This window comes from Salmo salar, chromosome 21, assembly GCF_965601325.2.
Source record: "Salmo salar chromosome 21, fSalSal1, whole genome shotgun sequence".
Classification (NCBI taxonomy): domain Eukaryota; kingdom Metazoa; phylum Chordata; class Actinopteri; order Salmoniformes; family Salmonidae; genus Salmo; species Salmo salar.
Genome location: NC_138311.1, coordinates 42,850,551 through 42,875,829, shown reverse-complemented (window position 1 = coordinate 42,875,829; position 25,279 = coordinate 42,850,551). Strand labels below are relative to the sequence as shown.

The window sequence follows — 25,279 nt, the reverse complement described above, 5'->3', positions numbered from 1 at the left end:
ACCCATTAGAGTGTATGTCATTCAAATTCATCTGTTCTGTTGTATAGTTATCACATGTTAAGGTTGAACATTTACATTTTTGTAGCTTCAATCAGGCTTACAGAAATGTATAAAATCCCTAAAAGTTTATGCAAATCCCGTTGTTGGGAAAGATACCACCTTATTACAATATGTAATAAGTAATCTTAATACTCTAAAAGAATTTGTAAAATGCAAAAAACTCTCACAGGTTGCCAATAAGATCTATCTGAAAGCCACACCCCTAATAAGCCACGCTTCCTGAAATAACTTTATATTACAGTCGTGGCCAAAAGTTTTGAGAATGACACAAATATTAATATTCACAAAGTTTGCTGCTTCAGTGTCTTTAGATATTTTTGTCAGATGTTACTATGGAATACTGAAGTATAATTACAAGCATTTCATAAGTGTCAAAGGCTTTAATTGACAATTATTATTCTTTTTATTTTTTTATTTAACCAGGTAGGCTAGTTGAGAACAAGTTCTCATTTGCAACTGTGACCTGGCCAAGATAAAGCATAGCAATTCGACACATACAACAACACAGAGTTACACATGGAATGAACAAAACATACAGTCAATAATACAGTAGAAAAAAGAAAACAAAAAGTCTATATACAGTGAGTGCACATGAGGTAAGATATGGGAGTTAAGGCAATAAATAGGCCATGGTGGCAAAGTAATTACAGTATAGCAGTTACACACTGGAATAGTAGATGTGCAGAAGATGAATGTGCAAGTAGAGATACTGGGGTTCTAAGGAGCAAGATAAATAAATAAATACAGTATGGGGATGAGGTAGGTAGATAGATGGGCTGTTTACAGATGGGCTATGTACAGGTGCAGTGATCTGTGAGTTGCTCTGACAGCTGGTGCTTAAAGCTAGTGAGGGAGATATAAGTCTCCAGCTTAAGTGATTTTTGCAGTTCGTTCCAGTCATTGACAGCAGAGAACTGGAAGGAAAGGCGACCAAAGGAGGAATTGGCTTTGGGGGTGACCAGTGAGATATACCTGCTGGAGCACATGCTATGAGTGGGTGCTGCTATGGTGACCAGTAAGCTGAGATAATGTGGGGCTTTAACTAGCAGAGACTTGTAGATAACCTGTAGCCAGTGGGTTTGGCGACGAGTATGAAGCGAGGGCCAACCAACGAGAGCGTACAGGTCGCAGTGGTGGGTAGTGTATGGGGCTTTGGTGACAAAACGGATGGCACTGTGATAGACTGCATACAATTTGTTGAGTAGAGTGTTGGAGGCTATTTTATAGATGACATCGCCGAAGTCGAGGATTGGTAGGATGGTCAGTTTTACGAGGGTATGTTTGGCAGCATGAGTGAAGGATGCTTTGTTGCGATATAGGAAGCCGATTCTAGATTTAATTTTGGATTGGAGATGCTTAATGTGAGTCTGGAAGGAGAGTTTACAGTCTAACCAGACACCCAGGTATTTATAGTTGTCCACGTATTCTAAGTCAGAGCCGTCCAGAGTAATGATGCTGGATGGGCGAGCAGGTGCGGGCAGTGATCGATTGAATAGCCTGCATCTGTGTAGAGGTGGATCAGAGAATCACCAGCAGCAAGAGCAACATAATTGATGTATACAGAGAAGAGAGTCGGCCCGAGAATTGAACCCTGTGGCACCCCCATAGATATTGTCAGAGGTCCGGACAACAGGCCCTTCGATTTGACACACTGAACTCTATCAGAGAAGTAGTTGGTAAACCAGGCGAGGCAGACATTTGAGAAACCAAGGCTGTCGAGTTTGCCAATAAGAATGTGGTGATTGACAGAGTCGAAAGCCTTGGCCAGGTCGATCAATACGGCTGCACAGTAATTTCTCTTATCGATGGCAGTTATGATATCGTTTAGGACATTGAGCGTTGCTGAGGTGCACCCATGACCAGCTCTGAAACCAGATTGCATAGTGGAGAAGGTACGGTGGTATTCGAAATGGTTGGTAATCTGTTTGTTAACTTGGCTTTCGAATACCTTCGAAAGACAGGGTAGGATAGATATAGGTCTGTAGCAGTTTGGGTCTAGAGTGTCACCCCCTTTAAAGATGGGGATGACCGCGGCAGCTTTCCAATCTTTGGGAATCTTAGACGATATGAAAGAGAGGTTGAACAGGCTAGTAATAGGGGTTGCAACAATTTCGTCAGATCATTTTAGACAGAGAGGGTCCAGATTGTCTAGTCCGGCTGATTTGTAGGGGTCCAGATTTTGCAGCTCTGTCAGAACATCAGCTATCTGGATTTGGGTGAAGGAGAAATGGTGGGGGCTTTGGCGGGTTGCTGTGGAGGGTGCCGTGCAGGTGACCGGGGTAGGTGTAGCCAGGTGTAAAGCATAGCCAGCCGTAGAGAAATGCTTATTGAAATTCTCAATTATCGTGGATTTATCGGTGGTAACAGTGTTTCCTAGCCTCAGAGCAGTGGGCAGCTGGGAGGAGGTGCTCTTATTCTCCATGGACTTTACAGTGTCCCAGAACTTTTTTGAGTTTGTACTACAGGATGCAAATTTCTGTTTGAAAAAGCTAGCCTTAGCTTTCCTAACTGCCTGTGTATATTTGTTCCTAACTTCCCTTAAAAGTTTAATATCACGGGGGCTATTCGACGCAAATGCAGAATGCCACAGGATGTTTTTGTGCCTGTCAAGGGCAGACAGGTCTGGAGTGAACCAAGGACTAAATCTATTCCTGGTTCAAATTTTTTTGAATGGAGCATGTTTGTTTAAGATGGTGAGGAAGGCCTTTTTAAAGAATAACCAGGCATCCTCTACTGATGGGATGAGGTCAATGTCATTCCAGGATACCCTGGCCAGGTCGATTAGAAAGGCTTGCTCACAGAAGTGTTTTAGGGAGCGTTTGACAATGATGAGGGGTGGTCCTTTGATCGCAGACCCATTACGGATGCAGGGAATGAGGCAGTGATCGCTGAGATCTTGATTGAAAACAGCAGAGGTGTATTTGGAGGGCGAGTTAGTTAGGGTGATATCTATGAGGGTGCCCGTGTTTACGGAGTTGTGGTTGTACCTGGTAGGTTCATTGATAATTTGTGTGAGATTGAGGGCATCAAGCTTAGATTGTAAGATGGCGGGGTGTTAAGCATGTCCCAGTTTAGGTCACCTAGTAGCACGAGCTCAGAAGATAGATGGGGGCAATCAATTCACATATGGTGTCGAGGGCACAGCTGGGGGCAGAGGGTGGTCTATAGCAAGCGGCAACGGTGAGAGACTTGTTTCTGGAAAGGTGAATTTTTAGAAGTAGAAGCTCGAATTGTTTGGGTACAGACCTGGATAGTAAGACAGAACTCTGCAGGCTATCTTTGCAGTAGATTGCAACACCGCCCCCTTTGGCAGTTCTATCATGGCAGAAAATGTTATAGATAGGGATGGAGATTTTAGGGTTTTTGGTGGTTTTCCTAAGCCAAGATTCAGACACGGCTAAGACATCTGGGTTGGCAGAGTGTGCTTAAGCAGTGAGTAAAACAAACTTAGGGAGTAGGCTTGTTAACATGCATAAAACCAAGGCTTTAACGGATACAGAACTCAACAAATGAGAGCACCTGGGGAGTGGGAGTGAAGCTAGGCACTGCAGGACCTGGATTAACCTCTACATCACCAGAGGAACAGAGGAGAAGTAGGATAAGGGTACGGCTAAAGGCTATACGCACTGGCCGTCTAGCACGTTCGGAACAGAAAGTAAAAGGAGCAGGTTTCTGGGCACGATTGCATAGATTCAAGGCATAGTGTACAGACAAAGGTAAGGTAGGATGTGAGTACATTGGAGGTCAACCTAGGCATTGAGTAATGATGAGAGAGACAAAGTCTCTAGAGACGTTTGAACCAGGTGATGTCATCGCATATGTAGGAGGTGGAACAACATGGTTGGTTAAGGCATATTGAGCAGGGCTAGAGGCTCTACAGTGAAATAAGACAGTAATCACTAACCAGGACAGTAATGGACGAGGCATATTGATATTAGAGAGAGGCATGCGTAGCCAAGTGATCGTATGGGTCCAGTGAGTGGTTGGGCTAGCTGGGGACACGGCGATTCAGACAGTTAGCAGGCCGGGGCTAACAACCTAGCAGTTAGTAGTCCGGGGCTAACAAGCTAGCAGTTAGCAGACAGGGGCTAGCAAGCTAGCAGTTAGTAGACGGGGTTAGCAAGAATGCAGTTAGCAGACCGGGGCTAGCAAGCTAGCAGTAAGCAGACCGGAGCTATCAAGTTAGCAGAAGGGCCTTTGGGGGACGTCATGCCCGAGGGGCCTGTTGGAATCCTCGGGCAGATTATGTCAGTATTCCAGTCGTAGAGGATCGGCGGGGTTCCGTGCCCCGTACCGGCTGTAGAAGGGGTCCGGATATTGTAGCCCAGGAGTGGGCTTTGGTGGTAGCCCAGGAGCTAGCCGGGCTAGCTTCAGGCTAATTGGTGCTTACTTTGGGATGGAAACGCTAGCCAGGAGTAGTCACCCGGGATTGCGGTTAGCTAGTTGCGAAGATCCAGATGAAAAGGTTCAGAGTTTGCGGTAAGAATCCGGGGATATGGAGAGAAAAATAGGTCCGTTATGCTCTGGTTTGAGTCACGTTGTACAAACTGGCGAGAGCTTTCCGAGCTTAAGGTTAGCTGATGACCGCTAGTAGTGGTTTACTGACTGATAGCTGATAGCTAGTTAGCTGGCTAGCTTCAGTTGAGGGATTCCAGATCCGAAGTAAATAGAAATACTTTAGAAGAAAAAAAAAACAGATCCACTTACATGAAGTTGATGCAAAGAGTCAATATTTGCAGTGTTGACCCTTCTTTTTCAAGACCTCTGCAATCCGCCCTGGCATGCTGTCAATTAACTTCTGGGCCACATCCTGACTGATGGCAGCCCATTCTTGCATAATCAATGCTTGGAGTTTGTCAGAATTTGTGGGTTTCTGTTTGCCCACCCGCCTCTTGAGGATTGACCACCAGTTCTGGGGAGTTTCCTGACCATGGACCCAAAATATCGATGTTTTGTTCCCCGAGCCACTTAGTTATCACTTTTGCCTTATGGCAAGTTGCTCCATCATGCTGAAAAAGGCATTGTTCATCACCAAACTGTTCCTGGATGGTTGGGAGAAGTTGCTCTCAGAGGATGTGTTGGTACCATTCTTTATTCATTGCTGTGTTCTTAGGCAAAATTGTGAGTGAGCACACTCCCTTGGCTGAGAAGCAACCCCACACACGAATGGTCTCAGGATGCCTTACTGTTGGCATGACATAGGACTGATGGTAGCGCTCACCTTGTCTTCTCCGGACAAGCTTTTTTCCGGATGCCCCAAACAATCGGAAAGGGGATTCCTTAGAGAAAATGACTTTACCCCAGTCCTCAGCAGTCCAATCCCTGTACTTTTTGCAGAATATCAGTCTGTTCCTGATGTTTTTCCTGGAGAGAAGTGGCTTCTTCTCTGCCCTTCTTGACACCAGGCCATCCTCCAAAAGTCTTCGCCTCACTGTGCATGCAGATGCGCTCACACCTGCCTGCTGCCATTCCTGAGCAAGCTCTGTACTGGTGGTGCCCCGATCCCGCAGTTGAATCAACTTTAGGAGATGGTCCTGGCGCTTGCTGGACTTTCTTGGGCGCCCTGAAGCCTTCTTCACAACAATTGAACCGCTCTCCTTGAAGTTCTTGATGATCCGATAAATGGTTGATTTAGGTGCAATCTTACTGTCAGCAATACCCTTGCCTGTGAAGCCCTTTTTGTGCAAAGCAATGATGACGGCACGTGTTTCCGTGCAGGTAACCATGGTTGACAGAGGAAGAACAATGATTCCAAGCATCACCCTAAATTTTGAAGCTTCCAGTCTGTTATTCAAACTCAATCAGCATGACAGAGTGATCTCCAGCCTTGTCCTCGTCAACACTCACACCTGTGTTAACGAGAGAATCACTGACATGATGTCAGCTGGTCCTTTTGTGGCAGGGCTGAAATACAGTGGAATTTTTTTTTGGGGGGGGGGATTCAGTTCATTTGCATGGCAAAGAGGGACTTTGCAATTAATTGCAATTCATCTGATCACTCTTCATAACATTCTGGAGTATATGCAAATTGCCATCATACAAACTGAGGCAGCAGACTTTGTGAAAATTAATATTTGTGTCATTCTCAAAACTTTTGGCCACAACTGTACATTAAGAAAGACCCAGCTGCATGTCAACCCAGCATGACAGTAAAAAATAACCAACTAATATTTAAATTAAACCATGTTTGGGTAATCCCAACAACCCACCATGTTAGGTTATTCACGTAACTGGCTTGGTCAAAATAACCCAGCGTGTGTTGTCCAATATTTACCCAGTGCTGGGTTACCAAAGAACCCAAATTGGGTTTTTTTAACACAGCATTTTTTTGAGTGTACCAATAGTCTCTCTCAGAGAGGCCTGGAGGTTAGGAGTTCTATCCCATGGCAGTGTACTTACTTACTAACTCCTCTTCATCCCCTCTGGGGCGTAAGGCCACAATGATGACTCTATTGTGTACATCCATACTGTCTGCCATTAGGCTGTTTTGTCAGTGTGAGGGTTTCAGATGTACTCCCTTCTCACCACTCAATCTTAGTTTTCTCTTTGCTTGCTTCTAGGAATCCAAGGCCTCTGACCTCACGTCAAATGGAATACAGAAAGCACTATGCAATTTGATGAATACTAGATCTTATTGAATTAATAAAACTTGTTCTGAGAGCCTGGGTCTGACAGTGTGAGTGACCTTAGTGTGTGATGGCTGTATCTCCCTGTGTCATGTCTCACCCGTCTCTCTGTCCTGTCCTGTAGGTTATGAGGGAGGCAGCCTGCTGAAGTTTCTGCGGGACATAGAACACAGTACAGATATGATGCTGGACCGATGGAACATCGACATTGTCCCTGTAGACAAGGAGGAGAAGGGAGACCCAGTCCCCAACTGCATCGTCAACAACTACTTCTCCATCGGAGTGGTGAGAGAACAGACTACACACACACACACACACACACACACACACACACACACACACACACACACACACACACACACACACACACACACACACACACACACACACACACACACACACACACACACACACACACACACACACACACACACACAGACAGACGCACTCACCTACTCACCCTCTGTTTATCAGATTCACCAGGAAATGTTTGTTGACATGCAGAACCAATTACATGCAGAACCAATTTTCAACTTCAAATTGTTATCCTTAAAAACGCACACACACACAATCCTACCTGCTTTTCCATATTCAGATCAAAACAGAAGCAGGACATAGGCCCAGTACTATGCTGCAGTATGGGATTGCATGGGAGTTAAACAATTTGCAGAATCACTGGTGGTTTCTAAGCCTTTCAAGCAGGTTAATTACTGTTTCCCCTTTTAAAGGGAAGGAATCAGCATCGCCATTGTCCCTGTTGCTTAGCAACCCTTTATCTCTCTACTCTCTACTACTTTGTTGAAACAAACTACCATGGGCTCATCCTCAAACGTATTACACTAGAGGGATCAGAGGGACGAGGTCAAATTAATTCTGTCTCAGTTCTTGTCTTGTTGTCTCTCTGTCAATCCCTGACACTTCAGATGGATGTTTCCTATATCTGTTATTAAAGCTACGGTTGCTTGACTATAAGGTAAGCAGCACCTCATTTGAAGGAAACAATCCCTTTTATGGTCTTTCCTGTCTTTATTTTCTTCAAGCCCACCAGGCATCACTGCACGGACGCCTAAAAATACACACCAGGAGTAGACAGTTGGACTAAGCCGAAGTGTGATTGGTACATAATATGTCTGGACCAATCACAGGTAGGATGAGGACCAGGGAGGAAGGGGCTAACTTGGCAGGGTTACCATGGACTACTGTGATGTTATGCAACCCGGCATCCCACTGGTCCCACGCCTGCCACATATTCATCAGGTTTCTGCCAAACACAAGGACTCTACCCTCTTGTTACTGCTGCATTATGGGTACACCCTAGCCAGCTGGTCCCAGATCTGTTTGTACTGTATAGACAACTCCTATGTGCTAATACAGATAATACAGCACCAACAGATCAGAAATCAGGCTAGGAACACTTTCAAAAGCAGCTTACTGATATCACTACTTGATCTCATAATGGTCAGCATATTGCTGACTGAAGGGAAAGACAACATGCTCTAAATATAATGTGGATTATATCAGCAAATGGCCAAGCCTTTGACCTTTCTATCTAGACAATGGATGTTTCTCCAGCATGTCATGCCTGTGTCAGAATGGCCAGGGGGTGGCCAGGGGGTGGCCAGGGGACCCCCTCTATGTGATTCAGATGTGGGCTGGTGGGTGGTAGTGCCAGTGCCAGGAAGGTCCATACTTTGGTTGCAGCCACTGTCTAGTATCTACCCCGGCTGTACGCCATTTCTAAAGAAGGGCTGGCTATGTTTTAAACTGTTATTGATGATAGAATTGTTATTTACAGTCCATTTACTGTCCACTAAAATATAAATTCTGTGTTTCTCAGAGGACCTTTTAAGCTCAAATTCTGATCCGTTTGAAGGATTCTGTGTTTATGTAATCCACTTATACCAATGCTATTCAAATGTTGTAGATGGCACTATGATCCAATACGGCATGGCCTTTCCCCAGGGCAACAGATCGCATCGCAGTGACTCCAGCAGCCAGGGACAGATGGCTGCGTATCTGGGCACCAATGACACCTAAGCAAACGAGCGCTAGTACTGTGACTCAGTCACGCCATATCATGTCGTAATCATTGGCGGCCTAGAATCGGATTCAATATCCATACCCATATTGGGGCAGCGCTTCCTGCCATCACACTCACAGACCTTCCCTTCCCAAGGCCGGGGATTGGGTTGCCATGGCGTTGGCGCTCTCAAGGCCAATTTTCGAATCTCAACTGTCATCTGTTTCTTGCACAGTAAGTTAATTGTAGATGACATGGTAGTCGTAGTGACTGGGAGAACACTCTAGGCTGGAGATAAAGATGCTTTGTGGTATTGATATTTTGTTGTCTGCCTCAGATTACTTTGTAATGCTTTTGGGCATCAGTACTTTGCATTAAGTAAACACTTAAGCTTGATCATATTAAATAACAAATGAAATCTAATAATCACACAACCTACATCCTAAGAAGAGTCGAACATAAATCCATGTTGAGAAGAGCTTCATATAAAATCTTGACTATAAAGTATTTTGATCTATCAAATTCCTGTTTAACAACTCTGGCCATTGTCAACTAAGTTTGATCTGGATACAATGACGCTGACTGAAGATTGTCTAGAGGAAACCAAGCCTTTAATGAGAAGGCTTCACTATACAGAGACTGCATTAATATTAACCCTCAGTCAGCACTGTAAACACACAGATCAGATTGGAGTGGAGTCTACATCACAGGAGGCTGCTGAGGGGAGGACGGCTCATAATACAGTGGGGGGGGAAAGTATTTGATCCCTTGCTGATTTTGTACGTTTTCCCACTGATAAAGAAATGATCAGTCTATAATTTTAATGGCAGGTTTATTTGAACAGTGAGAGACAGAATAACAACAAAGAAATCCAGAAAAACGCATGTCAAAAATGCTGTTAATTCATTTGCATTTTAATGAGGGAAATTAGTATTTGACCCCCTCTCAATCAGAAAGATTTCTGGCTCCCAGGTGTCTTTTATACAGGTAACGACCTGAGATTAGGAGCACACTCTTAAAGGGAGTGCTCCTAACCGCAGCTTGTTACCTGTAAAAAAGACACCTGTCCACAGAAGCAATCAATCAATCAGATTCCAAACTCTCCACCATGGCCAAGACCAAAGAGCTCTCCAAGGATGTCAGGGGCAAGATTGTAGACCTACACAAGGCTGGAATGGTCTACAAGACCATCGCGAAGCAGCTTGGTGAGAAGGTGACAACATTTGGTGCGATTATTCGCAAATGGAAGAAACACAAAAGAACTGTCAATATCCCTCGGCCTGGGCCTCTATGCAAGATCTCACCTCGTGGGGTTGCAATGATCATGAGAACGGCGAGGAATCAGCCCAGAACTACACGGGAGGATTTTGTCAATGATCTCAAGGCAGCTGGGACCATAGTCACCAAGAAAATAATTGATAACACACTACGCCGTGAAGGACTGAAATCCTGCAGCGCCCGCAAGGTCCCCCTGCTCAAGAATACATATACATGCCCGTCTGAAGTTTGCCAATGAACATCTGAATGATTCAGAGGACAACTGGTGAAAGTGTTGTGGTCAGATGAGACCAAAATGGAGCTCTTTGGCATCAACTCAACTCGCCGTGTTTGGAGGAGGAGGAATGCTGCCTATGACCCCAAGAACACCATCTCCACCGTCAAACATGGAGGTGGTAACATTATGCTTTGGGGGTGTTTTTCTGCTAAGGGGACAGGACAACTTCACCGCATCAAAGGGACGATGGACGGGGCCATGTACCGTCAAATCTTGGGTGAGAACATCCTTCCCTCAGCCAGGGCATTGAAAATGGGTCGTGGATGGGTATTCCAGCATGACAATGACCCAAAACACATGGCCAAGGCAACAAAGGAGTGGCTCAAGAAGAAGCACATTAAGGTCCTGGAGTGGCCTAGCCAGTCTCCAGACCTTAATCCCATAGAAAATCTGTGGAGGGAGCTGAACGTTCGAGTTCCCAAACGTCAGCCTCGAAACCTTAATGACTTGGAGAAAATCTGCAAAGAGGAGTGGGACAAAATCCCTCCTGAGATGTGTGCAAACCTAGTGGCCAACTACAAGAAACGTCTGACCTCTGTGATTGCCAACAAGGGTTTTGCCACCAAGTACTAAGTCATGTTTTGCAGAGGGGTCAAATACTTATTTCCCTCATTAAAATGCTAATAATTTTATAACATTTTTGACATGCGTTTTTCTGGATTTTTTTGTTGTTATTCTGTCTCTCACTGTTCAAATAAACCTACCATTAAAATTATAGACTGATCATTTCTTTGTAAGTGGGCAAACGTACAAAATCAGCAGGGGATCAAATACTTTTTTCCCCCACTGTAATGGCTGGGACGGAGCGAATGGAATTGCATCAAACACATGGAAACTGTGTGATGTATTTGATGCCATTCCACTAATTATGCTCCAGCCATTGCCACGGACCCTTCTTCCCCAATTAAGGAGCCACCAACCTACATGTACGTGTGGCAGGCACCTTGGGTTTCAACCCAATCCCTGAGCCCACTTCAATCCCACATCCCCAGAGAAAATGTCAACACTTCCTTCCCTACCTTGCCTTGCCCCCTTAACCCACCTGGGATTCAAACAATTCAGCCCCACTTCAGTCACACATCCCCATTGAAATCTCCAAGACTTCCCTCCCTGCCTTGCCTTTACAGTGGACATTAAAGGCACTCCATACACTCCTAAAGTGCATTACATTATCCCTGAGCCCTGAGTGATCCCATTCCCAACCATCACTCTGGAAAGAATCTGTGTGAAGAATTAGCGAGAGGGAAATCACACTATGTCAGCAGCCATTAAAGAAGTGTCCCCACCCCTTCCTCACACTTTCCTCACCCCAGCCCCTGAGGAAGCCGATCACTTCAGGGTGTGAGAGAACGATGAAACCTGACTATCTTTCCTGCCATCAACAAGCCATCTGCTCTCCAAGCGTGGCTCTCTAGCTAGCTATGAGAAGAAGAGAGGGCCTGGGAGTGCCTGGCTCTGGCCCCGTCGTGTAATGCTCTCTGGCCTTCTGGCTGGTTATGCGTTAGTTACAGCTACTTACCCACCATGCTACTCTATGGACTGTGGATCCGATCCACAGTGACCTGACCTGTGTGTCAACAGTAGTAGTAGTGCTTGCTCAGAGGACGGCCAGGCCAGGCCTCTAGGGAGGGTAGAGGAAGTGAAGGTTAGAGGGGGGTGGGGGGGGTGGGGGGGGGGGGTTGAAGGGGGGAGAAAGAGAGGAATGAAGGGAGTAGTGCTGGCAACACACTGAAGGTCAGGGGAAGTATCAGTGACGGGAAGATAGTGGCTGCCAGGTCCGACCGGGTTACCTCGGTAATGAATGACCGTGCTGAGTGACACCTGGCCAGATAGGAGGGAAACAGCCACCTCCCCTCAACCTATCTGTCTCTCTGTCTGTGAACCCACATAGAAACCATACACACTACTGTACATGCACATATACACACTACTATACCTACACAGATACATACTACTAGCTACAGTTGAAGTTGGAAGTTTACATACAACTTAGCCAAATACATTTAAACTCAGTTTTTCACAACTCCTGACATTTAATCCTAGTAAAGATTCCCTGTCTTAGGTCAGTTAGGATCACCACTTCATTTTAAGAATGTGAAATAATAATAGTTGTCACGTCCTGACCAGTATAAGGGTTATTTGTTATTGTAGTTTGGTCAGGACGTGGCAGAGGGTATTTTGTTTATGTGGTTCGGGGTGATGATTTATGTAGTAGGGTGTTTGATTTATTATTTCCGGGTTTTGGTCTATTTTCTATGTTTTGTATTTCTATGTTCTTTCTGGTTTGTTGTATGTCTATGTTTAGGTTGATGGGGGGGTTGGACTCTCAATTGGAGGCAGGTGCTTTCTCGTTGCCTCTGATTGAGAGTCCTATATATGGGTAATTGTTTGGTTTGGTGTTGTGGGAGATTGTTTCTTGTTTTGCCTGTGTGAGCATGACAAGACTGTTTTGTTGTTCGTGCGTTCTTCGTTTTGTTATTTTGGTGTTCTCTTTATTTAAAATAAATAACAAGATGAGCATCCACATTCCTGCTGCGTTTTGGTCCTCTATTCCCGACGACAACCGTTACAATAGTAGAGAGAATGATTTATTTCAGCTTTTATTTTTTTCATCACATTCCCAGTGGGTCAGAAGTTTACATACACTCAATTAGTATTTGGTAGCATTGCCTTTAAATTGTTTAACTTGGGTTAAACGTTTCGGGTAGCCTTCCACAAGCTTCCCACAATAAGTTGGGTGAATTTTGGCCCATTCCTCCTGACAGAGCTGGTGTAACTGAGTCAGGTTTGTAGGCCTCCTTGCTTGTACACGCTTTTTCAGTTCTGCCAACAAATTTTCTATGGGATTGAGGTCAGGGCTTTGTGATGGCCACTCCAATACCTTGACTTTGTTGTCCTTAAGCTATTTTGCCACAACTTTGTAAGTATGCTTGGAGTCATTGTCCATTTGGAAGACCCATTTGTGACCAAGTTTCAACTTCCTGACTGATGTCTTGAGAAGTCGCGTTAATATATCCACATAGTTTTCCTGTCATGATGCCATCTATTTTGGGAAGTGCACCAGTCCCTCCTGCAGCAAAGCAACCCCGAAATATGATGCTGCCACCCCTGTGCTTCATGGTTGGGATGGTGTTCTTCGGCTTGCAAGCCTCCCCCTTTTTTTCTCCAAACATAACGATTGTCATTATGACCAAACAGTTCTCTTTTTGTTTCATCAGACCAGAGGACATTTCTCCAAAAAGTACGATCTTTGTCCCCATGTGCAGTTGCAAACCGTAGTCTGGCTTTTTTATGACGGTTTTGGAGCAGTGGCTTCTTCCTTGCTGAGCGGCCTTTCAGGTTATGTCGATATGGGACTTGTTTCATTGTGGATATAGATACTTTTGTACCCATTTCCTCCAGCATCTTCACAAGGTCCTTTGCTTTTTTTCTGGGATTGATTTGCACTTTTTGCACCAAAGTACGTTCATCTCTAGGAGACAGAGCGCGTCTCCTTCCTGAGCGGTATGACGGCTGCGTGGTCCCATGGTGTTTATACTTGCGTATTATTGTTTGTACAGATGAACGTGGTACCTTCAGGCATTTGGAAATTGCTCCCAAGGACGAACCAGACTTGTGGAGGTCTCCAATTTGTTTCTGAGGTCTTGGCTGATTTCAAGGTAGGCCTTGAAATACATCCACAGGTACACCTCCAATTGACTCAAATGATGTCAATTAGCCTACCAGAAGCTTCTAAAGCCATGACATAATTTCTGGAATTTTAAAGGCACAGTCAACTTAGTGCATGTAAACTTCTGACCCACTGGAATTGTGATACAGTGAATTATAAGTGAAATAATCTCTCTGTAAACAATTGTTGGAAAAATTACTTGTGTCATGCACAAAGTAGATGTCCTAACCGACTTGCCAAAACTATAGTTTGTTAACAAGACATTTGTGGAGTGGTTGAAAAATGAGTTTTAATGACTCGAACCTAAGTGTATGTAAACTTCAGACTTCAACTGTATATATACACAGATACACACTACTAGCTATATATACACAGATAGACACTACTAGCTATATATACACAGATACACACTACTATACATACACAGATACACAAATGCACACTACTAGCTATATATACACAAATACACACTACTATACATACACAGACACACTACAGGCTATATATACACAGATACACACTGCTATACATACACAGATACACAAATGCACAGTACTAGCTATATACACATGTACACACTACTAGCTATATATACACAGATTCACACTACTATATATACACATTTACACATATACATACAACTAGCTATATCTACACAGATACACACTGCTAGCTATATATACACAGATGCACATATACACACTACTGGCTATATATACACAGATACACACTATTATACATATTCAGATACAGATACAGATACACATCATATACAGTAAAAAACAGAGAACCCGGTTTAACACTAATTCAAATGAATCTAGATACCCTCACACAACTTCACACATCCTCACACAACCTCACATAACCTCACACAACTTCCCACAACTTCCCACAACCTCACACAGCTATACAAAGACAAGACACTGTATATAACCCCTAATGATACAAATGAACTCTGGAGGGAAGCAGCATGCATTGCTTCCATAAAAGCACACACTCCCATATTCACAGGAACAGGTCCCCAGCGAGTTGGGTTAACACCTGCTACCAACAGCTATGATGACAGGGGCACAGATGGACTCCACAGCGGCACAGCGGCTCTCTATGATAGGCTCGCTATGACCCTTTATGGACATGTAGCTCAAGAGTTCCAGTTCAATTTGACCGTCTTCATATCTCTTATTGAAACGCTGTTTCAATGGTGATTCTCCAGTGAGTTTATACCAGGCTTGATCTTAATTTGTGTCCAGGGGTTGAGAGATAGGGGAGAGATAGGGGTGAGCGTTGAGAGGGGGGAGTGAGAGGGAGAAAATAGGGGGGTTTAAAGGGGAGAATGAAAGGGGGAGATGGGGATAAGTTTGAGAGGGGGGAGTGAGAGGGGCAAATAGGGGGAGGTTTGAGAGGGGGGAGATAGGGATTAGGGTTGAGAGGGGGAGTGAGAGGGGGAGATAGGGATTAGGGTTGAGAGGGGGAGATAGGGATTAGGATTGAGGGGGGGAGTGAGAGGGGGAGATAGGGATTAGGGTTGAGAGGAGGGAGTGAGAGGGGGAGATAGGGATTAGGGTTGAGAGGAGGGAGTGAGAGAGAGAGGGGGAGATAGGGATTAGGGTTGAGAGGGAGGAATGAGAGGGGGAGATAGGGATTAGGGTTGAGAGGAGGGAGTGAGAGAGAGGGGGAGATAGGGATTAGGGTTGAGAGGGGGGTGTGAGAGAGGGGGAGATAGGGATTAGGGTTGAGAGGGGGGAGTGAGAGGGGGAGATAGGGATTAGGGTTGAGAGGGGGGAGTGAGGGGGAGATAGGGATTAGGGGTGAGAGGTGAGAGGGGGGAGTGAGAGAGGGGGAGATAGGGATTAAGGTTGAGAGGGGGAGTGAGAGGGGGAGATAGGGATTAGGGTTGAGAGGGGGAGATAGGGATTAGGGTTGAAAGGGGGGAGATAGGGGTGAGGGTTAAGAGGGGGGAGATGGGGTGAGGGTTGAGAGGGGGGAAATAGGTCGTGAGGGGGGAAATAGGGGTGAGGGTTGAGAGGGGGGAGATAGGGTGAGGGTTGAGAGGGGGGAAATAGGAGTGAGGGTTGAGAGGGGGGAGGTATGGGGAGATAGGGGTGAGGGTTGAGAGGGGGGAGATAGGAGTGAGGGTTGAGAGGGGGGAGATAGGGGTGAGGGTTGAGAGGGGGGAGATAGGGGTGACGCCCACTTTTCCTCAGAATCTCCCTCAGAGGTTGCCGATGACATCCACAGAGCACACGTTAATTTTCCCGAAAGGGCACTACCCACAATGGGTTGAAAACCTTTCTTTTCTAGCGAGTGATTTGTTTGTTTGTCCACTCCTCCCCCTTCACACCCTAGATACAGCACATGCAGTCCTTCAATGTATCAAATGTCATGATTTCTTTCCACCGCTCTCCCTCCCTTTTTTAAACATGGCACAAGGCCTAGAGGTTAACAACAAACCAACTCCCCCCATCCCCCCATCTTCTAATCACTATGCCTAGTATTTGGTGTATGGTTTATGGTGTTCAGACCGCCAATAGCACCTGTTTCCCCAGGTTCCTGTTTAAATGGATTCCATATTCATAGCCACTGAGCCATGCCAAGCGGGCAGGTGCAGAGATATTTTGGGACACAATAGTTGCTGATGTTGTGGGACATACACTAGGTTTGATGAAGGGAGGGCCCTGGAGAGGTTTAATGGAGGGCCCCGGAGATGACAGAGGCTCCAGAGGATAGTGGGAGGAGGCTGAAGAGGTGAGGGTGATGCGACGTGCTATACCTTCCGGTCTTTTCTAGTCTCCTCTCCTCCCTCGTCTTTTCTCTGGTGCTTTCTTTCTCTCTCTCTCCATGGCTCTCTTTCTCTGTCTCTCTACCTCTCTCTTCTCCTGCTCGTGTCTCTCTATCTTGACATTGTCTTTGCTTTAATCCTTCTTTGTGTTAGCAGAAAGTGTTTTAGCTTCAATTTGTGCAATGTCACCAAGACAACATAAGTACTAGTGACAGGGACTTTTTTTCCCGTTGAGAACAAGTTTGACCTGATGACCTTTCCAAAGGTTCTTTGTTCATTTATTTCTAGGAGCAGATCAAAATGACCAAAATAACTGCCATCTTCATTGCAGTCTTGTTACCATTCTCATAACCACCATCACCACAACTGGTAGGAAGCCAGTTGTCTCTCTCTTTTGGACATGACGTTCATTGGTCATTTAACAATTTCCTCCATACCCTGTCCTCTCTCCACCTGCCCATTACCGGAAAGCCTCCTGTCTTCTTCTGATAAAATCACTTATTTATCTATTGTAATGCTTTCAATGCTAGACAGTCATCATGTCTCACTCTGTACCATGTCCATAGCACAAGACTAATATGACTGAGCTCATCCTGGCCTCAGGTCATTGCAGAGCTGGGCTCTGGAGAACACACACCCAAACCCCATCTTCATAAGTGGGGTATTCCTAGTGTTGGAGCCATTTGACTGATTATGTCTACCCCTGCCCCCAGAGGTCTTCCAGGGCTGGGGTCAAACACACAACACGGGTGGGCAGGAGGATAGGTTTGACGATGGCACCGATGGAGAAGGTTTCCAACCCAGCTTTCCTATATAGTGACTTTTATTTTTAAGCTCGTAAGCAAGCATTTCACGGTAAAGTCTGCACATCTTCTACATTTGCACACACTGTACATAGATTTTTCTATTTTTCTTTTCATTTGTGTTATTGACTGTACATTTGTTTATGTGTAACTCTGTGTTCTTGTTTTTGTCGCACTGCTTTGCTTTACCTTGGCCAGGTCGCAGTTGTAAATAAGAACTTCTCAACTGGCCACCTGGTTAAATAAAGTTTAAATAAAATAAATTAATTAATTGTATTCGGCGCATGTGACAAATAACATTTGATTTGAGGTGGTGACATTATGAGCCTGTTATCAGGCCTAGTGCAGTCCCAGGATCACACAGACCCAGGATCACACAGACCCAGGATCACACAGACCCAGGATCACACAGACCCAGGATCACATAGACCCAGGATCACATAGACCCAGGATCACATAGACCCAGGATCACATAGACCCAGGATCACACAGAGCCAGGATCACACAGAGCCAGGATCACACAGAGCCAGGATCACACAGACCCAGGATCACATAGATCCAGGATCACACAGACCCAGGATCACACAGACCCAGGATCACACAGACCCAGGATCACATAGACCCAGGATCACACAGACCCAGGATCACACAGACCCAGGATCACAGGCACAAAAGTGGAAGGTAATGCCCCAGTAAAAGCCTAATACAGCCCTATGTCTCACCCTATAGGACGCCTCCATCGCTCACCGCTTCCACTTGATGAGAGAGAAGCACCCAGAGAAATTCAACAGCAGGTGAGAGATTGATACAGACTTTGTTCCACTTAACTAATGTGTACTGGTATCCCTTTTTTGTCTCAAACTGCTTATTTGGACACAGTAAATGGTCATTATTACTCATTAGCTGCTCCCAACTGAATCAATTACCACCACAACTAGATACAGTCCATCTCTGTGCTCTGAAAAATGTCTGGCTTCTGTCTTTGATGTTAATGGTAACCAGCTGATATGAGGGATTTGAGGGTTCCTAAGAAGCGATCCATGCGACTAAAGTCCAGTGTCTATTCTAACTGGCCGGCCCTGAAGTCATGTGATCACTACCATGTATTGTTTTGCTACGGGCCATATTCTATGCCTTCTGATGCAATGGCTGTGACATTTTGTACATGGGTCAAACATTTATGGAAGGGGTTATACACACCAATTTGTACACATGCGTGTTTAATAATGTAAGAATGTCCACTTGAATTCATTGCCAGTCAGTCCTTGTGTAAGAGTAGGAGATTCTTTGATACAAAAGCTCATATTAGAAGCAGCAGGAGTCCATGCAACTCTTTCTACCAGTCAATTTTCCTTGCATAAAGATTTTTTATTACATCACATTTAAACCAATTGAATAGAAGGGTTACTGTCGACAGACAGACACATAGTATAACTAAATGCAGCGAGAGAATGAATAAAAAGCTCTTAATGAAATATCATGTAAGGGTTTGTCTCTCCCTGACTGTCTGAAGGTGAATCTGTCATCTCTACTTAAGGCAAGAGGAACCAAAGTGTAAAGAACAAATCATAGTTCTCAACTCAATCATGTCTCATTGTGCCTCATTATGTCTCAACTCAATCATGTCTCATTGTGCCTCAATATGTCTCAACTCAATAATGTCTCATTGTGCCTCAATATGTCTCAACTCAATCATGTCTCATTGTGTCTCATTATGTCACAATCAATGTTCCCTTTAAGCTGCTTTTCTCAAAGCCAGTGGCATGTTGTTAGTAAAAACTGAAAATGTAAGGGGCCTAAACAGCTGACCTGGGGAATTCCTGATTCTACCTGGATTATCTTTGAGAGGCTTCCATTAAAGAACACCCTTTGTGTTCTTATAGACATGTAACTCTTTCTCCACAATATATCAGGGGTGTAAAGCCATAACACATATGTTTTTCAGCAGAAGACTATGATAGAATAATGTCTATCGCTGGCCAATCGGATGGCTCAGATGACCGTGTTTGCAGTAACGTAGCAGGCATAAAAGAAAGCTACAGCAAAGTTGATACTGTGAGATTTCAAAACATTTAAAACCATGACTAGAGAGAGACTGTCAACGAATACAGCAGAGCTGCTGTTTTTATGAGTGAGTTCATGTTTAAGTTGTTACTCAGCACTGTCAACACTTTGTATTCAACACTTTTATAAGCCATAAAGTACGCGTTCTTCCTATTTCCGCTACAACAAGCAGTGCAGCAGTAATGAATGAGTAGGAAACTATCTATAGGCTGGCGTTGTTGTTATTATTAGCGGCTTGGGTCTTTTTTAATATTAAGGAATATTTAACTTTCTCTGTTCATAAGAGTAACGTGTGGCTCAGTTGGTAGGGCATGGTGTTTGCAATGCCAGGGTTGTGGGTTCGATTCCCACGGGGGACCAGTATGGAGAAAAAATGTATGCATTCGCTACTGTAAGTCGCTCCGGATAAGAGCGTCTGCTAAATGACTAAAATGTAAATGTAAAAACATGAGTTTGTGCATGAGACAGAAATAATGATGTGCAACGTGAGTTTTTCCAACAACTGGAAGACAGTGTCCCTTTTTAGTCAGTGTCAGTGGAGGAAAGGGAGAGTGGAGGGATGTTGAGGTGGACCCTCAATCTGCTGCTCTCTCCCTCCGCTGAGTCTGACCATCAGATGCAGGCACCATCAGCCCAGTAAAGTAAAAATAAAAATAAAATTATTGAAATGTATCCTCACTCAGCTGTGCTTCACAAATAATACAACAATGGATCTATTATCAGTGGGATCATATAGCCTACCTCAAAATTTGAAATATAAATGTAATTAATATCCCAAACAACAATCCCTTTATTTAACTAGGCAAGTCAGTTAAGAACAAATTCATATTTACAATGGCTGCCTACCCCGGCCAAACCCTAACCACACTGGGCCAATAGAGCACCGCCCTATGGGACTCCGAAACATGGCCAATTGTGATACAGCCTGGATTCGAACCAGGCTGCCTCTAGCATTGAGATACAGTGTCTTAGACCACTGCACCATTCTGGAGCCAATTTATTTGCAGAACAAGCAAAGACAATAATAATGTATTGGGCCTATAGCTTACTGCAGAAACCTCATTGCTACAGTACTGTTTTTAATTGGTTAATGTTGCATAGGCTTACATTTTTTAAGTCATGTTAAAAACAAATCTGAGCGGTAGATGTCGGCTTGCGTTTTGACTCAAAGTGATCTTGACTCAGACAAGGTCGGTGACCACTGTTCTAGAGTTTTCCCTCTTGAGCGTCTCGTCCCGTCAGCGGGATCAAAATCCAGCGAAAACTCCTTGCGATATTAGCATAACGAAATGTAAAAAAAGAAAATTCAAATATAGGACTGTCTCATATCGTTTTATAGATACACCTCTCCTGAATCGACCCACGTCGTCCGATTTCAAAAAGGTTTTACAGGAAAAGCAAAACATTAGATTATGTTAGAGGAGTCCATCGTAAAAGCTACAACATAGCCATTTTCCGACCAACCACATGCATCACAAATAACCAAAAACAGCTAAATGCAGCACTAACCTTTTACAAACTTCATCAGATGACACACCTAGGACATCATGTTACACAATGCATGCATTCTTTTGTTCAATAAAGTTCATATTTATATATGAAAACAGCATTTTACATCGGCGTCTGATGTTGACTAACTATTTTCCCGTCAAATGCATCCCGGGAAACAGTGCTACAATTTACTTTTAAATTTTTAAAATGTAATATTGTCATTCTAAGATTTATAGATGAATATCTCTTGAAAGCACCTGTCATACCAGATTTAAAAATAACTTTACTGGGTAATCACACTTAGCGATAAAAGGGGATGCGATACTCAGAAAATGAGCTAGTAAACGTAGCTCGGCGCCATCTTGGAACAATCGCATATCACATCTAATCTTGTGTAATATTGTCAATAATCGCTTACCTTTAGTTGTCTTCATCAGAAAGCACTTTCAGGAATCCCAGGTCCACAACAGATGTATTTTCGGTCGAAAAAGTCCATCCTTTATGTTCCATTAGCTTGCTGTTGTTAGCGCGTCTGAATGCTGTATCCAAATACTCTGCCGGGCGCGGGACAGCCGTTTCGAAATAAAACATTTTTTTCCCATTTAGGTTAGTTCAAACGTCAAACGTTGTATAACATAAATCTTCAGGGCCTGTTTCAACAAGAGAGCCAATAAGATTCGAGGGGGACGATTGTATTGTGTTTCAAAACGTTTCCAAAGGTGGGGGTAGACAGGGCCGCCGGCGTCATAATGGTGATGGCCCTCCCCCTGTGACCAATTTCCAACGCGTCTCATTCACTGAGTTTCGACAGTAGAAGGCTCAAAACACTTTGTAAAGACTGGGGACATCTTGTGGAAGCAAGATCAAGCTCAATGAACGATAGCTCACGGTGTGAATAATAGGCAACGACGTGAAGTTGAGTCCACAATTCAGAATTCCACTTCCTGTTTCAATCGGTCTCGGGGTTTTGACTGCCATATGAGTTCTGTTATACTCACAGACACCATTCAAACAGTTTTAGAAACTTTAGGGTATTTTCTATCCACAGGTATTAATTATATGCATATCCTAGCTTCTGAGTTTGATTAGTAGGCCGTTGAAAATGGGCATGAATTTTTTCCAAAATGCGCTGTGGCGCCCCCTATCCTAGGGTAACGTCAAGAGGTTAATTTCTAGACATCTCTAAAAAGCAAGTCAGGTAAAGAGGTAATTGTTTTTGTCTTAAAGGGGCAGTGTTGTATTTTGAGACAGCCTTGACTAAGCTAAGTAGCCAATAGACAGAGGGTAGCATAATTTGTCTGATTCGCTGTAATAATGGTATGGAATAATAATGCATTTTATTTTGTAAAGTGGTTTCTTGCATCAAACAACACAACATTTTCAGTCACCTCCTTGTCTGAAGGACAAGTGGATAAACAGGTTAATGTTAAGTCCTGCATGTTATTTTTCAAAAGTTTAATGGAATGTAGGCCTACATTGAAATTCCACACATTGGCTGCTACTGTAGGCTGAATGATAGAACAGCCATTTCCATGTAAAAATGTTATGGGATGCATTTTCTCCATTGCTTTTGATGGTAGGCCACTCTGGTACTGTAGGGCTACATTAGGATGAAATATCCACAATAGCCTACATGGCCACTGTTAACTGTAACTTAAAACAGGTACAGCCTCAGTGTTCACAGGAAACACACGCTGGAAGTTGCACAGTATTTTCACAACGTTCAAGTTTGCTCTCAGCAGACCTGAGATTTGCTCAGTGCCAAAAATAATTAGAGGGAACATTGGTTTCAAGTCAGTCATGTCTCATTCTGTCTTCAAATTGCAAAAATTGAGGGAAAGATGAACACAATTTGGGAGGTTGACGAGCTTAATGGGCAGCAAACAGTGATGTCATGATGTATGTACTAAATACTGTGTGGGGAAAATTTAAATAAATAAATCCCCCAGCCCCCAGCACCTGACACACACACACACACACACACACACACACACACACACACACACATTCTCACACATACACCCTACCAGTGGTCTTTTACGGTGCATCGTAACTCCTTTGATGTTAATCTCTTTCATTTCCAGACTTTGTTTGACTTTATCCCCCCCTGATGCCTGCTCTGCTCACTGATGTTTTCCATTGAGATGCACAGTAAAAAGCACACGTAACATAGCCCAAAGCAGTATGGGCTTTTGATAATGCAGTAGGAAGAGTGTGGCATGTCTGTCTGTCCTCTTTGATTGCAGTTGCCCTTGAGGCCTGTGTGTGTGTGTGTGTGTGTGTGTGTGTGTGTGTGTGTGTGTGTGTGTGTGTGTGTGTGTGTGTGTGTGTGTGTGTGTGTGTGTGTGTGTGTGTGTGTGTTTGTGCGCGTGCACGTGCACGTGTACGTGTGAGTCCGTGAGTTAGGGGGTTTAGGAAGGGACAACAGAGGCCATATGGGAGGTTGAAATGGAGCAGCATGCATGAATATTTAATAAATAATATGAATCTAACACTGAGACAGTGGTGATTTACTGCCATAGTCTAATGCTGGCTAACATATTGAGTCCAAGAGTTTGAGATTAGCAGGACACATTCTAATCTTTATCGAAGTTCAATTCTAATTTTAGAAGTCAAATAAAAGCTATTTCTGCATCAGGATTTGGCTCTGATTATTGTCATAATTTAAGGCACTGGGTTGACTGAAACATTATAGAGAGAGCGATTGAGAGAGAGAGAGAGGGGTTAGCCTGCTGCTGAATGGCTGGTTATCACAATTGTTATTTTGTCACATAAGATAGACACTGTTTGGGCTTTAAAAATGGCACCATATTCCTGATTTAGTGCACTACTTTTGACCATAACCCTATAGGCCCTGCCCTGGTCAAAAGTAGTGCACTATATAGAGAACGGGGTGCCATTTGGGACACAAACACATTCCAAAAGTATTCCAAAAAAGATCAATGCTGTGATGCTGTTGATTCTGTTGACTCTGTCACTGATTGTCTGACTGGCTGGCTGTCTGATTGGTTGGCTGGTTGTCTGACTGGCTGGCTGGTTGTCTGGCTGGCTGGCTGGTTGTCTGACTGGCTGGCTGGTTGTCTGACTGGCTGGCTGGTTGTCTGTGCCATTAGGCTAGCATCCCAGACAGAGACAATAATGTAGCACTGGCCTGGCTAAGGGCGTTTACATCAAGGCTGCAACTATTCAATTTGGCATCAATTTCAGTGTCAACGCAATGCTCTGTGAACAACCCTTTGGTTTTTAATACTTCATATAACTTAATCTTTACCTTATTAAATATTGATTGGTACAGGACAGTTGCTCTCGATCTACAGTTCATCAGAGACTAGATACTTTGGTCTCAAATCTTTGACATAGCTGAATTCAGAGTGAGTGGCATAAGGGGTCTTCCCTGAGTGTTTTGTTCTCTCTGTCACACACACATTTCCACACACTGCCCCCCTCCCCCTTGTGGGACTATTTGGGAGGCGAGGAACGTGTGAGATTTGACACTTCAGTCAGTGAAGCAGCCATCAGCAGGCATGATTCCCAGTAGTACCAGTATTACCAGTATTTATTTATTTAACTAGGCAAGTCAGTTAAGAACAAATTCTTATTTACAATGACGGCCTACCCCGGCCAAACCCGGACGATGCTGGGCCAATTGTGCGCCGCCCTATGGGACTCCCGATCACGGCCGGATGTGATACAGCCTGGATTCAAACCAGGGACCGCTGTGCCACTCGGGAACCAGTAACACCAGTAGCACCAGTGTTACCAGTAGCACCGGTAGCACCAGTAGTACCAGTATTACCAGTAGCACCAGTAGTACCAGTATTACCAGTAGCACCAGTAGTACCAGTATTACCAGTAGCACCAGTAGTACCAGTATTACCAGTAGCACCAGTATTACCAGTAGCACCGGTATTACCAGTATTACCAGTATTACCAGTAGCACCGGTAGCACCAGTAGTACCAGTATTACCAGTAACACCAGTAGTACTAGTAGCACCAGTAGTACCAGTATTACCAGTAGCACCGGTAGTACTAGTATTACCAGTAGTACTAGTAGCACCAGTAGCACCGGTAGCACAAGTAGTACCAGTAGTACTAGTAGCACCAGTAGCACCAGTATTACCAGTAGCACCAGTAGTACTAGTAGCACTAGTAGCACTGGTAGCACAAGTAGTACCAGTAGTACTAGTAGCACCAGTATCACCAGTAGTACC

The 25,279-nt window shown here is 44.3% G+C and overlaps 1 protein-coding gene across 4 annotated transcripts in view; it reads left to right on the top strand.

The window, feature by feature from the left end:
* The window catches only part of LOC106582334 (diacylglycerol kinase beta-like), a 191,201-nt gene that overhangs the window by 102,544 nt on the left and 63,378 nt on the right, over positions 1 to 25,279 (top strand). For all 4 annotated transcript variants that reach the window (XM_045704808.2, XM_045704806.2, XM_014165320.3 and 1 more), the window contains 2 exons: positions 6,811 to 6,971; positions 18,243 to 18,307. In XM_045704808.2, coding sequence (XP_045560764.1) covers positions 6,811 to 6,971; positions 18,243 to 18,307 — 226 coding nt within the window. The remainder of the gene's footprint in view (positions 1 to 6,810; positions 6,972 to 18,242; positions 18,308 to 25,279) is intronic.